General features: G+C 40.1%; 1 protein-coding gene across 1 annotated transcript in view; it reads right to left on the reverse strand.

The window, feature by feature from the left end:
* Window positions 1-15511: 15511 nt before the first annotated feature.
* Window positions 15512-16776, reverse strand: part of SAMD12 (sterile alpha motif domain containing 12) — a gene marked incomplete at both ends in the record, with an annotated part of 208411 nt that continues 207146 nt past the window's right edge. The window contains one exon of the mRNA XM_079722161.1: window positions 15512-15720. Coding sequence (XP_079578287.1) covers window positions 15512-15720 — 209 coding nt within the window. The remainder of the gene's footprint in view (window positions 15721-16776) is intronic.

A 16776-nucleotide genomic window follows, 5' to 3' on the forward strand; every position in this document is an offset into this window, starting at 1 on the left:
TGAAACTTATTCCACCATCATTTCATCTCTTCCTCCCTTCCATGGTGTGGTCTGAATTTTAGGGACACAAATAACAAAAATCAAATTTCCCAATACTTAGAGGAATAAATACCTACATGTGTAGTTTACAGTAAACACGATTCATGACAACCAACCAACATGATAGGAAAGGGATGAACTGAAAAGTAGTCAAATGCTTCTCATATGTTTTCAGACTCTCCGTTTACTACCCTCATCAATGTTTAACGGTTTTTACTGCTAAACATCCGTTTCACTTCTCTGGCGTAACTTGGAAAGAGTGAGCCTTCAGATGTGTAAATCAAAGCCCCATCACGTCTTACATAGCAGACACTTGAAACCTTGAGGTCACTCTTAATAATTTTCCGTGCACTCATTTATGCCAAATCAATTTCAATTAAATCAATTAAAATGGCAACTAGCGAAATTTCACGTCATTGATCTAACAAGATTAAGATGACTCAGGATATTTGGGGGCATCAGGAAATGCTGGGCTGGCATCTCTGCTTCATTATGATGTCAAGTTGGGAGATAAACAAATTTGATTTCTTAGTGCCCCCAGATCTCAGGTATGCAGGAGGTAGCCCAGCGAAACCACACACCTCCCATTCCTAGCAGCCACAACTAATGGAAAATGGGGGATGGGCAGTGATAACTATGTGTCATAAGCAAGCTATTAAGAGAAATCTTTTATTTGAACAGTCTCAAGTGTTAACATTTAAAAATGCACAGGGTTCAGCTTCCCAGGTGGCGCAGTGGTTGAGAGTCCGCCTGCCAATGCAGGGGACACGGGTTCGTGCCCCGGTCCGGGAAGATCCCACATGCCGCAGAGCGGCTAGGCCCGTGAGCCATGGCCGCTGAGCCTGCGCATCCGGAGCCTGTGCTCCGCAACGGGAGAGGCCACAACAGCGAGAGGCCCGCGTGCGTACCGCAAAAAAAAAAAAAAAAAAGCATTGGCATCAAGAGTTTTTTATACAAGAAAAAATTGCATCTTTGAAAGAAGAGATACTTCACAGCAGGCAGGTAGGCTGGAAAGAAAGGGCATTGGTTTTGAAGACAACTAGTTATCTTACCCACTGTGGTGATTAATTTTATGTGTCAACTTGACTGAGCCATGGGGTGCTCAGGTATTTGGCAAATGTTATTTTCAGTGTGTCTCTGAGGGTGTTTTTTGGATGAGATTAACATTTGAATAGGTAGATGAATAAAGCAGATTGCCCTCCCCAGTGTGGGTGGGCCTCAACCAATCAGTCAAAGGCTTGCACAGAACAAAAAGGCTGATCCTCCCTCAAGTAAAAGGGAACCTCTCCTGCCTGACTGCCTTGAGCTGGGACATTGGGTTTTTTCCCTGCTTTTGGACTTGAACAGAAACACTTGTTCTTGGGTGTTCAGCCTGCCAGTTTTGGGATTGGAACTATATCATTGGCTCTCCTGGGTCTCCAGCTTGTTGGCTGCAAATCTTGTGACTTCTTAGCCCCCATAATCATGTGAGCCAATTCCTTATAATCAGTCAGTCAGTCAGTCAATCAGGCAGTCAATCCATCTCTCTCTCCCCCTCCCTCTCTGCCCCTGCTGATATATATACCTCCTATACAATATTATATATCTATCTCCTATTGGTTATGTTTCTCTGAAGAACCCTGTGCACCCACTTTTTAATTGTGTGGCACTGCAGCTCTCTGGGCCTCAGTTTCTTTACCGTAGAATGGGGTTCATGATCTTTACCTTCCAAAATTACTGTATGGACTAAATATGGAATTTAAAATGCCAAATGTGCAAATAGGTGCACAATCAATATTAGCTCCAAGGTTCCCCTTTGTGATAAACTGGTAACCTGTGCCTCTGTACAGAAATAAAAACAGTATCTAACACTAATATTAGGTATTCATGATTTTGAAAATGGCTGCCAAACGATGAAACCTCCATGATTTCCAATATGAATACCTAAACTGTTCTTGGTGGAGCTGAAGCAAGTACTTTTCTGCCTCTCCTCCCCTCTTCTAGCTTTACTGGAGGTCCTGCCATGATAGCTTTGCCCTGATACCTGCTACGTGCAGGAAATAGTGGAGGCTCTGTGTAAAGTACCTTCTTTGTTGCCCTGTGGGATTGACTGCCCAGGAGAACTTATTTCATTTCACCTGGGGAACTGTAGATGCAGGATTTCAGTGGTGTTGTCTCCTGAGAACTGCAGATCAAGGGCCACATGGGCTCCATTCCATTTTGGGCTTTAAGATGAGATACCCTCATGCACTCCAAGGGCTGAAGCCTCCCTCTGAGTTCACATGGTTACGACAAGCAAACTCATTAAGCCCAAAGGGAGTTTTACTCTGATGCTACAAGAGGGATGAGTACCTGGTGCACTGTGTGTGCTGAATCTACACAGTGTTGGGCCATGGCCCTCAAGCTTTCATAAGCGTAAGAGTCACCTGGGGATGAAGCTGTTTAAAATACTGACGCCTGGGCTCGAGAGCCTAACTTGACAGTTCCAAGGTAAGGTCCAGAAATCTACATTCTGAAGAAGCATGCCCCAAAAATTCTGCTGCGGGGGTGGGGTGGGGTCATGGATTTGAGGAGGCAGACTGTGGTGCAGACGAGTGAAGGATGCTACTTTACAACCTTCTCATTCACTGGGTCTCGATCTACCATCCCAGGTTGCTTGGGCTCTTGAGTTGACTTCTCTCCATTCCCAACTGCCACCACCCTCACTCAGGCTGCCATCATCTTCTGCACAGATTAATGCAGCAACTTCCTGACTGGAGGTCTGGCCCCCTGTTTTTCCTTCTCCAGTGCATCTTCTCTTCTTTTGATACAAAAATCTGATCAGGATAGTGTCTGGTCCCAAACTCTTCAGTATCTCCCCACTGTCTCTAAATTCCTTAAGGAGAGCAACCAAACAAGGCACTCATATCACCACTGGGTCCCCTTCCAGCCTCACTTCCTGCTGGCTTGCTTCCCTTCTTACTCACTCCCCACGCTCTAATCATACCAGCCATCCTCGTGTTCCTGGAACGCACCAAGCTTCCTTCTCAACCTTGACCTGAGAACAGGCTGTTCCCTCCCACCGGGACATCTTCCCAAGCCCCACTTGCCCTAGTTAATGCCTCTTCCTCTTTTGGATCTCAGCTTCCTGAGGGAGGTTTTCCTGATCCCTCAGAGTCAGGGAATTCCCTCTGCTTAATCACACCCCAAAGTGTAATTAACATCCCCTTTCACATCACTCATCATGTTACTATGATCCTTTCTTTGATGAGTGCCTGCCCCATTAAAACACAAAATCTATGTAGGTGAAAACCAGGTCTGTCTTGCTTACTGAATTTCACAAACATCCGGTAAAGATGGACACTTGGCAGGCACTCAGTAGTAAATCTATGATTTGTTAGTAAATATACTTTAATGGCCTGGTATACCTCTCCAAAGCTTTTATCATCTTGGCAATTTTATATCTGCTCTATGATTAAAGAGAAAATAAACACACCCTGCTAACTATAGCACCTAGCTTAGTTCAGAGGTCACTTACTCTTGGAAACTTTCCTGATACATTCCTTCTTTTCTTTTTTTTTTCTTTTTTACCATCTTTACTGTAGTATAATTGCTTTACAATGTTGCGTTAGTTTGTGCTGTATAACGAAGTGAATCAGCTATACATGAAAGGATGCTCAACATCACTAATCATTAGAGAGATGCAAATCAAAACTACAATGAGGTATCACCTCACACCAGTCAGAATGGCCATCTACAAACAATAAATGCTGGAGAGGGTGTGGAGAAAAGGGAACCCTCTTGCACTGTTGGTGGGAATGTAAATTGATACAGCCACTATGGAGAACATTATGGAGGTCCCTTAAAAAAACATTCCTTCTAAATCAGGTGACCTTACTACATGATTCTATAATTCTACATTTACCTCTGTTACTCCTCATGTCTCTTTCACTTGGCTTCAAAGTCAAGGAATGTCACATTCATCCCTGTATCCCTAACACATAGCATACACTGCTGGGTACCTGGTAAAATCTCAACAAACATTTTTTAGATGAATTACTGAATCATTATTGCTACTATAAAAGGATAAAGAAACAAAAAAGGAATATGAAGAATGGAGGGGTTATTTCAGAGATGAACTGAAGATTTTAATTCTTGGCTGGGCCATTCATAGTACAGTGTATGTATGTGGTGCCTTCTAGAATTGGCATGTAGAAACTTGGATGCAAGGAGAACCTCGAACATCTACACTATGTAGAACTTTACTCCAGGCACCAAGAATTAGTGGCCCCAAAGAAAAAAGCCACATAGAAAGTAGATCATGTACAATCTTAAGGACAGAAATTCTAAAGCACATAGATGGCACATTTCTCTATTTCTTCTTAGAAAAGCCAAAACAGCTCACTGCATCCTTGAAAATGGCTTTGATTTTCTCTCATCAGGTCCACATGCCATTGTCTTACTACAACGGCCTTTCTAAAGGCCCATAGGAAATTTGAATACCATAGAGCCAAGATTTCAGGGTCTAAACATACCCCAAAGAAATGAACCAATGTCAGTTGTGGAAAACCCATATATCAACTTTCTTCAGTGCAATATCAGTCATTGAAGATTCTCCAAATCCATAGTCAAACCACAAGGTGACATAACAATGCAATTTCATGGCCATCTTGAATTGTCCAAACAAGAAACATCAAATATATACATATTTTTTGGCTGTGCCACATGGCTTGTGGGATCTTAGTTCCTCAACCAGGGATTGAACCTAGGCCCTCGGCAGTGAAATCGTGGAGTCCTAATCACTGGACCGCCAGGGAATTCCCTCAAATATATTTTAAATTTCATCTAGTACATTTAATGAAAAGACATCAATGGTAAAGAATTTCAAGGTTGGTGATTTCTGCAGAGGCAGACATGAAGCATTTGGAGTCTTTGTGGTGCCCTTACGGGAACTCTTCACCATGCAAAAGATGCATTAAAACATTGAGTTGTGAAGAAGTAATGACAAGGATAATTCCTGATAGAGCGTGTCCAAATTAGAAAGATGTGTGAACACTTCTACCATACGCTAGTTAGAGGGACCATCGCGGTACTTGGAATAAGCAGATTATTTCTCAGCCATGAAGACTGCAACAGATTAAAGGCAAGGGTTCACTTCAAGCCTCATTTCAAACAAAACACCTTCTTGAATGAACTGGCCACAATGGACTCCAGAATGAAAATGAAATAGGAATGGATGCTAGCTAGGGTGTACCTGTCACAATGCTAACTCCTATTAATGAACTGATGTGTGAGCTTAATACTCCCCCAAAGAAGTCTGTGTTTACGAGCTTTATATTTAAAGACCTAAGTCTTTAAATATAAAGCTCATACCAAGGAGAATTTTTCTGAAGGCTCAAAGACCTGATAAAATTAGAAATATTCCTAGCTGCGAAATCTGTGTAATAGGGTGTGAAGACTTGGAAATGTATTGCGGGTAAAGCCCAAGAAGGTAGCAGTTGAAGAAATGCTGTCTTGGAGGCAACTGGGAAAGGACATAATCAAATAACGCTGAGTGAAAAAGTGTCAGTGAAAGAACCCAGTGACAGAAGAATAATTTGCACACAATCCTATAAAATTATGAATCCAACGTCCTCACCCATCATAAGCCCCTGGGCAATTAACTGGGTTTCAGGAGAAAAGGTTCATTCTACAGTCACTTGGCTGTGTCACTCAGGAGAACACTGAAGACTTCAAAATATTAGGCCAAACAACTCAAGGTAGGTGGGGTGGCTTATGTATTTAAGAGCCCTTGACAAAGGTTTACACATTTAAGAGCCACTGCCATTGTTTTTACTCGTTAATACAAAAAGATCACAAAGGAATAAAAGATACTTTTGGCAATTCTGCTCATGGATAATGCAAAATGGCTTTGTAGTCCCTCTCGTTTATTACAAATCCATTTAAAAATTATACTGCATGCACTGTTTTGAGAAGATTACATTGAAAATGAAATAGAGCTGGTAAATAAGAGAAAAGGGCAACAATTACATTTAAATCAGCAAAATACATTTAAACAGAGGATCCACTCTCTGTGGGACACTGTACTAGGAGGTAGGAGAGCACAGCAAAATCAGAAGACAGCTGTGGTTGCCCATGATCTGCAGGGGAGACAAAGAGACTGCAGCCCCCATGCTCTTGGACAAGCTCCTCCTCCTGCCTCCTGCCAGCTCATGTCCATCTGTCAACACTTTTATCCCTCAAGATCTAGTTCATGAGCTACACCTTCAGCAAGTTTTCCTTCCCAGTCTCCCCCCGTTCCCAGATGAGGTTAAGTTCCAGTTCTGTGCCACCACTCTACACCTACGCATCTCTCCCACGGCATTGATATCCTATCCCTACTGCTAGATTGAGTGTTCCTTTTTATCCCTAGTACCTCCCACAGAGCCTGTTGCTCACTGGATGGAAGACCAAATAGATACTCAACAGACACGGTGTAATGAATAGACTATTAGTGTGAACAAAGTGCTCAGTGATGAAGAAGAGGGAATGATTGGTTCTGCCTGAGAGATAAGGTAAGGCTTCTCAGAAGAGGTCATATCTCACCACAGCTTGGTCCTTTCATGAGTTTTGTTATACCATACTCATAACAGCTCTGTGAAATAGATCCCATCCCCATTTTTACAACTAAGGAATCTCCATCTCCGACAAGTAACTTGCTCAAAGTTAATACATCTACGAAATGCCTTAGAATGGATTTCTACGGAATGCTAAAGCATTTGGATTGTATTCCATAGGCAATTGGGAGCCATCAAATGCTTTTAGGAGGGAAATAACATTGTCAGAAATATATTTAAATTAACTCTGGCAATAGAAGTGGGAAGTTAATTAAAGGAGACTGAACGGGGCAGAGCAGAGACTGGAGATCAAATAATAACTAGTAGGTTATTCGAATGGCCTGGGAAGGAGCCAAAGAGGGATGATTTAACACAGTGGCAAGGATGGGGATGAGATGGGGAATGACTGGAAAGCCATTTTACAAGCAGAATTCAGAGGGTTTGGTCACTGATTACACATGAGTACGTGGGGAAAGGAGTGACTCTAAGCCTTCTTCATTTAGGTGATGGTGTGAGGAAGGCATTAATAACCTTGAGAAGTAACATAGGGAGAAGAATTGGCTGGGGAGATGGTGAGAAAGACGATGGGGTTGACTTTGGATATTTTAAATTTGAGATGTCTGTGGAATATTCAGAGGTTCATATCTTTTAAGCTTCATAGAGGTCTAAGATGTATTTGAAAGTAACTTTGAAGTAGGGGATGGTTAAAGCGATGGGATTGGGGGAGACTCTTCAGAGAGCATGCAAAATAAGAAGAGCTGAGAGGACCCATCCCCAGGGGGCATCAACATTTGGGGAGTGGTAGAGGAAGGCGGCAAGCCACCTGCCCGAGGAGGAGCCACTAGAAACAGAAGGGGAGAACCAAGAGAGTCATTACCACACTCATGGAAGAGATGAACACCAAGGAGGAAAAGCTTAAGGCTATCCAATGATGAAGCAGAAAAGCCAAGTATGAAGAGAACTGATATGTGAGCATCAGATTTGTAACACCAGTGGCACAGCTGCATAAAAGATGTGGAGGAGCCTGGAAATTAAATAGTGTAATTTGAGAGATACTGGAAAGGGCCATCAGACATACCTCATGAACGCATAAGAGGGAATCCGACTGGCTCATGTTTTCTCTCCCAGAAGCTGCAATTATTATTAGATTTTCTTCCTCAGAAGAGAGACAAAGGAAGCATTTCTCACTGACAATTGGGGAAAACCATATCCTACTGCCTGTACATTGATGCTAGAATTTTTAAATTGAATTAATGAGTGAACTGTAAACACACTTGACCTAAACTTACCTTGAGACAATTTATTAGTAACTCCCAGGAAAGCAGGGCCCTCTTAAAATAATGGTGGCTCTAAGAAGTGCTAGGTAGGACATCTGCAAAGATGCAGTGATTTTCAGAAAATCTCCAGTATTTTTATATGTATTAAAGCCAGTCTCTAATGCTGTTATTCTATTGTTATTATCCTAAGAATACTGGCCTGGCAGTTTCTTATGAAGTTTAATGTATACTTATGACTCATCCCAGCAATCCCACTTCTAGGTACTTAGCTAATGAATGAAAACTGATGTTTATACAAAACCTGTATGTGAATGCTTCTAGTAGTGTTATTAGTAGTTGCCAAAATTGGAAACAACCCAGATGTCCTTCAACTGGGGAATGGATAAACTGTGGTATATCAAACCAATTCAATACTAAACAGTGAGCAAGAATGAACAAGTGACACACACCCTCAGCTTTGGTAAGTCTCAATGCATCATAGCAAGTGAAAGCAGCCAGACTTCATGATTCCCTTTATATGACATTCTGGAAAAGGCAAAACTAAAGGAACAGAAAACATATCGGTGGCTTCCAGAGGCTGGAGGTAATGAGAGGGGTTGATAACAAAGGGGTACCAGGGAGAGTATTTTTTGGAGTTATGGAACTGTTATATCTTGACGGTGGTGGTGGTTATACAATTGTATGCATTTGTTAAAACTTGCAGAACTGTACACTAAAAATAGTGAATTTTACTGTATGTAAATTATACCTTAATAAAAACAATGAGAGAAAATAATACCAGCCTGGGAATTAAGAGACTGGGACCTAGCTTCAGTTATGCCAATGACTAGCTGTGTAACCACAGACTATCCTCTAACCTTCTTTGGGTCTTGGTGCCCAAAACTGTAAAGTGAGATTGGAAACTTTCTCAAAGAGTCTATTGCTGTGTTCTACAAAGACTTCCTTCTTTAAGCAAGGTGGTGGACCAGATGGCCTGTTTCAATTCAGATGGCCTACTTCAGTTGCTGAAGTATCATTGTGAGGGTGACTGGACTAAAATACTCAATCTGTACACATGGTTCTGAAAAGCCTTCTTGGGTTAGAAAATAGTGTTTCTAATTTGTGTCGTGGAGCTTTGGAAAAGTCCATCTGGTCATGTAATTCTCAACTAAAATTTGATACATATATTTGGACAATGTGGAAACAGCCCTTTGGGAAACACTAATGTTTAATGAGCTATAACTGGCCTTGGTAAACAATCACACTCTTCTTTTTTTCATTTTGTAGGCACTAATTAAAAAAGGCCTTTGAAGATGGCAGCATTTACTATCTTCGTTTGCCTTACCCTCCAGTTGGAACACTGTTTTCTACTGCTTACATTTACCCAACCCTCAGAGTTACTATTACATTTTTACACTATCCACGCATTTGTAGCCAAGAAAGACTGAAAACGACACCCGAGGAGTGGTGCCATACTATAGTGTCCCTGGGGTTGAGGGAATAGTATACAGCTCAAAAGGGAAGATACTAAGAATAAAACAATAATCTTGATGATGATGACAAAAAGTTTACATTTTTGACCCTGTGAAGCAAGGGTCCACAAACTATGGACTAGAAATTGTGTTTGTAAATAAAGCTTTATTGGTACACTACTATGCCAGTTCATTTAAGATTGTCTGTGGTTGTTCTCCCATGATGCGGTGGTTACAACAGACACTCTATGGCCTACAAAGACTAAAATACTTACTCTCTAGCTTTTTACAGAATAAGTCTGCCAACCCACTTTCACAGAGTATGCCATGAACTATGCTATAGTTTCCACATAAAATCTCGTGTAATCATCACATCATTGCTATGAAATAGGAATTGCTCATTTGGCAGATCAGAGGTGATGAAGTCTAATGGATAAAAGTTTGCTGTGAAGTCAGACAGACCTGTACTATGCTTTTTTACTAGTTGTCTGATATTGGGTCTGTTAATTAAATTCTCCATCCTCAGTTTCCCCATATGTAAATTGAGGCTAACAACAGTACTGATTATGGTAGGGTAAATGTCAGGAGTTGATGTGACAACTAGTGCACTGCTTTGCATACAGTAAACATATTATACTCATTAGCTATATGAGAAATAGCTTTCAGTATCCCTGGGTGTTTTTCTTCCTAGAAATATCCAGTATTAAAGAGGTAAGGATGCCCCGCATATGCTCGATTATGGAGTAATTTGACAGATGCCAAAATAATTTGCACCACTTCTGTGTGTTCCACAAGGCACCTTTTTCCCCTGTCTCTCATGAGCTAAGCAGAAGGAAAGTATAATAATGACGTTTCCAGCTCTGTACTGCATTTCCCAAAAGACAGCTGGAGGTACCCTGACATGGCTGAGTTTCCTGCAGGAATGTGCAAGCAAGTAAGACCAACAGATGGACATCCTGGCCACTCCACAGACAGGACACAGAAGACCAAAAGGCTGAATGAAGGAAGAACTACCTCAAAGGCACCAAAGGGAACAACAGTAAAGCAGGGCTAAACACTGATGATGTTGCTTGTAAATGTCAGGTAGTTACGGGGCCACTGTGAATAAAGGCAGGGAAATCAGAGGCCAGCATTTTAGCTGAAGGACGGTTCTGGCTTTAGATAACGAGCTGTTTCAGGAATTTTTGTCATGATTCATTGACAGTGCCTATAAACTGATGTATTTACTATGAATCCACCATATACATTTTTTTAAACACCTTATAGTTTTTGTCTTTGGTCGGTATCCAGAAGGAGGAGAGCAAGAAAAAGGAGGGCAGAGGCTTCACCTTCCCTGTGTTCAGATAACCCATAGGGGCTGGCTAGAGCTGTCCTAGTCCATTTGTGACTATCTTGGCCGTATTACTGTCATTGGGCTCCTGGCAACTGAGTGACAATGACTGGTGTAGAATGAAAAGTTTAAGACAAGTTTTAAAACATCAATTAAAAGTTGGAAAATTAGCCTTAATTATCTATTAGCTTATTTCTTCTAGAAACGCAGTAGAATGAGCTTTCAGATGGGTGTATCTAATTTGGAGGTCTGATTACAAACTGAGGTAACTGATTTGATGTGTGTATAATTTCTACAACCAAAAGAATGTTGTTTCCTTGAGAGGCGATCTTCAGAGTTCATTTGTTTCATTTTGGAGTTGATTTCCAAGTTTGTGGTAGGTTCTTCTGAATGCCTCTAGTGGGGATAAATAAGACTTCATCCTTTGAGGATGGGGTTCCTCTTTGGAAATGGCAGCCTGATATTTAGCTTTAGATCTTGTAAATAAAGTGGGTAATCAAGCATGGAGAAACATGGTGGGTCCAAGATAAAGATTGGAAAAAACGAATAACCCAATTAAAAAATAAGTAAAGGATCTGAATAGATGTTTACCCACAGAAGATACAAAATGGTCAATAAGCACTTGAAAAGGTGTTAAACATCATTAGCCATCAGGGAAATGAAAATCAAAATCACAGCGACATACCACTTTACACATATTAGAATGGTTATAATAAAAAAGACAGACAATAACAAGTGTTGGCAAGGATGTGGAGAAATTGAGACCCTCATACACTGTTTGTGGGAATATAAAATGGTACAGCTGCCATGGAAAACTGTCTGGCAGCTCCTGTAACTTACACTGGGAGTTACCATATGACTCAGTAATTCCATGCCCAGGTATCTAACCAAGAGAAATGAAAACAGGTCCACAGAAAAACGTACATTCAAAATAGCATTATTAATAAAAACCAAGATTCAGAAACAATACAAATGTCCAACTGATGAATGGATAAGTAAAATGTGGTACATTCATATGATGAAATACAATTTGGCAATAAAAAGAAATGAAATACTGACACATGCTTACAACATGAGTAAACCTTAGAGCCAATATTCTAAGTGAAACTAGCCAATTGCAAAATACCACATATTGAATGATTCCATTCATAGGAAATGTCTAGAATAGGCGAATAGACAGAAAGTAGATTAGTGGTTTCTAAGGGCTGGTAGTTGCGGGGGGGGCCTTGGGAGGAAACGGGGAATGACTGTTAAAGGGTACCAGGTTTCTTTTTGGGGGTGATGAAAATGTTTTAAAATTAATTGTGGTGACGGTTGCACAACTCTGTGACAATAGTAAAAATCACTGAATTTACACTTTGAGGAAACTGTATATTCTGTGAATTACTGCTCAATAAACAATATTATAAAAATAAAGCTTTCATATAAATTAATGAGGTTGATTTAATTTTGTGGCTTCTATTACTGATAGCTAACTATGTCCTGTACTTACTGTCACACTGCACTGAGTGATGTATATATTTGAGCTCGTTTAACTCTTACAGCATCCCTATGAGGTGAGTAGATTTGCTGATCTCACTTTTCAGAGTATAGGAAACTGGAACACAGACAAATTAAGTAACTTCCCTGAAATAACACAGCAGTAAGTGTTGGGGCTGAGATTTAAAATTCAGGCCTGTGTGATGCTAAAATTCATTCTTTCTCCTTATTTCTTTTAAAACATTTTACTCTTTTAAATAGTTAACACACACATATTTCAAGACACAAAGTGACTTAAAAAGCATAGGTCCTCTATCCATCTTCTTCTCAGTCCCATAGGTAGAGTTTGTATTTGCTTCTTGTGCATCAGCATTTTCTTATGTAAACAAAGCACATGCAGATATACATTACTATTTCTCCCTCTCTCATTCGCAAATGCTGTATACTCTCTACCTTGTTCTACACCTTGTTTTTTCCACTTCACCTGGCACCTCAGAGATCCTTCCATATTACTATTCTTCATTCTTGCGTTTATAACTTCCAAGTATACTCCAGTGCCTGGATGTACCATAACTCATTTAGCTGGTCTCCTAACGATGGACACTTAGGTTTTTCCTAAACTTTTGTGATTCAGTTAAAGCTCTGAAATTGCCTCCAAAAGTAAGAAGGAAACACATAAGAAATAAAATCATTTGTGAAATAAGTCCCTTTCCTCAAAAACTGGCTACTTTGAAGGCAACAACCCTCATTTAAATATACTAGTTGGAAAATATTTCTTAAAAACAAATAAAATTTAATTGCATTACACCAGAGTCACAGTCCTATGTGAGCTGGGAAAAAAAATGTATCTCTAGAGACCGGAGAGGTGAGTTACACTCTTTAAGGGGAAAGCTCATGGATTTCCGAAAACTAAGTAACATTCTAAGACACTTGTTTGTACTTATTTAGCATATTATTTCCACTGATTAATATTTTCCAAGATGAGGAATCAAATATTCAATACCGAATCACATATCACCCCCCTGGTACATTTCCATATGATATGTATGTTAAGCCATTCAGTTCACTTGGGTGGAATGGAGTTACAATTCTTATAATAGCAAACCTAGACCCAAAATCTTTTAAGACCACTCCAGCTGTCTTCAGAACTTCTATTATCAGGCACAACAATGACTTGTCAATTTTTGTTTCACTTTTTTAAAAAAGAAACCAACACTTCAATAAGGCAATAGATTTTCAAAAGCTGTCTGACATGAAATGAGTTTGAACATTAACATGGAAAGGACAAGCAATAAAAAAAGGTAGTATGAGTGCAGACAAAATATACAAGAGCTAGAGAATGTGATCTCTTCTAAAGGGAATGGAATGAAAGAGTTCTAAAGGCACAGCTTTTCAAAGCTAAAGAAAATGACAACAACTGAATTGAAAAGGCTGAACTTAGCATTATCTTCCCAAAACACAAACATATACTTAGCTTAATAGAGTTGAGTACTATCTCAGGAAAAATCTTATATATTATGAATCTAGGGCAATGAAAGCTGTAGAAAATGATTTTGCAAAGCAAACACACTGCGGGCTGACAGTAGCAGAGGGAAAAAAAAAAGTCCAAAGTGCACGGGATGAGTTCAGGTCTCATTCTATATATCACCACGGGAGGAAAACAAAAGAGCTGAGGAAACCCCAGACGTTAAATAGAACAGGTCAGAACGACGCTTGTGACTGAAGCTTAAAACATGTGAATGCATTTTCTGATTATAACCGTAATATGGATTTATAGTAGAAGATTTGGAAAATTTAGAAAAATATAAAGAAAACAGTTAAAATCACCCACAATCTCACCACCCAAAGAGAACCATTATCAAAATACTGGCAAAACCATTTTCATCCCCTTTTCGGCGTGCATATAAAAATATGTTCTTCGTACAAAATTGGGCTCATATTATAAGTGACATTTTATACATGGCCTTTCCCCCCTACTTGCTATTACTTCTTGAGTACTTTCCCATGTTGTCATATATTCCTTGAAGATATAATTCCAATGACTATATTATATTGTATCTTCTGAATTCAAATAGAATTATCTGATTCTCTCCATACTGCTGAACATCTAGGCTGTTTCTAATTTTTCAGTTTTATAAATAGCACCACAATGGACATTCTTGTGATAAACCTTTGAATCTCTGTTTACTTCTTAAAAGAACTTAAAAGTATATCAGTACGTCAGATTCACATTTAAGTCGCTCAGTGTACCTGTATCTGTAAATTTACATTGGAAGTCTCTGGAGACCAATGCAAACAATGTCTATCAAATAAACAATACAGTTTCATATCACTCGAAGTCTATATTTATCCTTCGAGAACAGTCATCTTTCAGGCAGTACATTACTTCCTCCAGGCAAACAGACTATTAATTGGTTAATCTAAATGCAATAACATGAAATTTGGCTGATCCAGATTTCTCCAATATTGTACGCATGCAATTAACAGTAGTCTGCAGATTGAAAAATAACCAAGGCTCTCAAAAATATATATTTTATCATCCTTTCATTTAAAATGGTGGACAATGGGCATTAAAATAAAACAAATAAAGGGTTATAGTTAATGGAGGTTGACAGCAACCAAATCTTACCTAGACACGTAACCTATAGTGTAACTTAAGGTTTTCTCCAAGATCCAGCTTTATTCTGTCACGTCCAGTTATAGGGCTTTTAAGTGATTTCAACATATTGAAATTATTAATGATTCTTGTTTAGAACTATATGATTATAATAAATACTGCAGTTTTAAATTCCCTATAGTCTATTTAAAAAACTATTCTATTTTTAAGATGATAAATAGGGTTCTCAAAATTTCTAGAGTGTGTGTGTAAACATATATATATATATATATATATACACACACACACAGACAGACACATACCTCTAAAATGTTTTTCTCTCAGTGAAAAGTGAAGTAAAGCAAAACACAACTAAAAAATCCCACTTATACCATGGCCATATGAACTATGGAATCACTCAAATTCCAAGGCCCCCTCAAAACCGGTAGTCAGACTAAAATAGCTGGGGCTGCACTGTACAGTTGTGAAGGCTGCACACTGTACAACTCTAGGTGGTGCCATCGTATACTGATCTATGTAACTGGTACTCTGGGGGTTGTGCAGTGCACAGCCTATATAGCTGTATGTGATGACCTTGAAATTAGCTCAGATAATTGTTTGCTTATCCATTACTTATCTGTACATCCTTCCCCCTAGTGAGCTAAGAAAAAGAGAAGTTTTAGGAGGGAAGTGGCCTTTAAATCTGTATACTTTTTTTTTAATGAAAGAAAATTCTGCAAAAAACCCAAAACAAAACAAGCCAGTTTTTCCCTAGCTCCCTTCTGTCACGACGGTAAGGGTTTCTTTCCTCCCATGTCCCCTTCCATCCACCCACTAGGCAGCAGCAGGATACCTTGTGTGAGTAACTGCAGGTTTCTGACTTCTTCTCGCACCTTCAGCTGGAGCACCTGTTGCAAGATGTGCTGCCGGAGGCTCTCCTGGGCAATCCCCATTCGCTCAAGCTTTTTGTCTGTAAGTCTCAGCAGGGCTCGCCCTGCAAGGTTTCAAGAAATAAGAGGAAAAGCAAATGAACAATGGCTGGAAAAGGATTTCCATCTTCCTCTGGGCTGATCCTGCCATAACAGAAGTTTCCATCTAAACACAGACACTTTAGAATAGAGGGTCCTCCATTATGCCTGCTGACTGGAATGGATAGGCAGGATGGAAAAAATCCACAACTTTCAAAAAAGAACTTCAATTTTTATCTAATATTGGCAATCCCCAACTGACTCACACATTGAGTTAAGTAAATCAGCAACATTTTAACCTGGGTATTTGGGTCACAGACTGCATGTTTCCATAGAAACAATGCTCTCTGTTGGGTGATGGGTTCTGAGGCTCGCCCATAAGAGCCCATGTCACTGATAAGCCAGCTGAAGACTTAGATGCTCTAACTGTGGTTATAGATAAACTCCGGCACCGTTTAACCACATTACGATAATGTTTCTGTGAAACATGCATTTGAAGGTCCAGTTTTAATTGGCAGGCACCCACCTCCTCTGCTGCACCCCTGGTGCTAGGCTGGAGTTCCAACTTTGGCTGGTGGGAGCTACGCCTTAACCCAATCACTGGCCTAAGGCAAAAGTTCTAGCAGGGCTGAGCGTGGGCAAAAACAAGGAGCCTGGCAGCCTGGCATAGTTTCCTTTCAACCTCTTTCTTTTCCTGGGTGGTGGGGTGGTCTTCATGCTTCCCTTGCTACTGTGGTGTCCATCAAATTCCTGAATTCTCTCTACTCTGTGCTTGACCTGCACAATAAATAAAGAGAATAGCACGGCCCTGTACTCTCCCTCCAACACCCCCAGTCACCAGACCTGCAGGTCTTTTTTCATTCTAATTGATGACGAAAAGACAGAGTCCACCAGTGATCAATGGTAAGTCTTAGGGTGTACTATGATATGTGCTTCAGGAACTGAATTCTCTACCTCCTCAAAAAATAAACTCAACAGCCAGAAGGTGAGGTTAATGGGCATTTTAATCGAGGAACAGGGAAGCCTGTGTGGCCTCTGAGTAGAGACAGGTGAACAGGGAAAACCAGTTAAGAGCAACCCAC

This window comes from Hyperoodon ampullatus (assembly GCF_949752795.1).
Source record: "Hyperoodon ampullatus genome assembly, chromosome: 17".
In the NCBI taxonomy this organism is placed as follows: Eukaryota; Metazoa; Chordata; class Mammalia; order Artiodactyla; family Ziphiidae; genus Hyperoodon; species Hyperoodon ampullatus.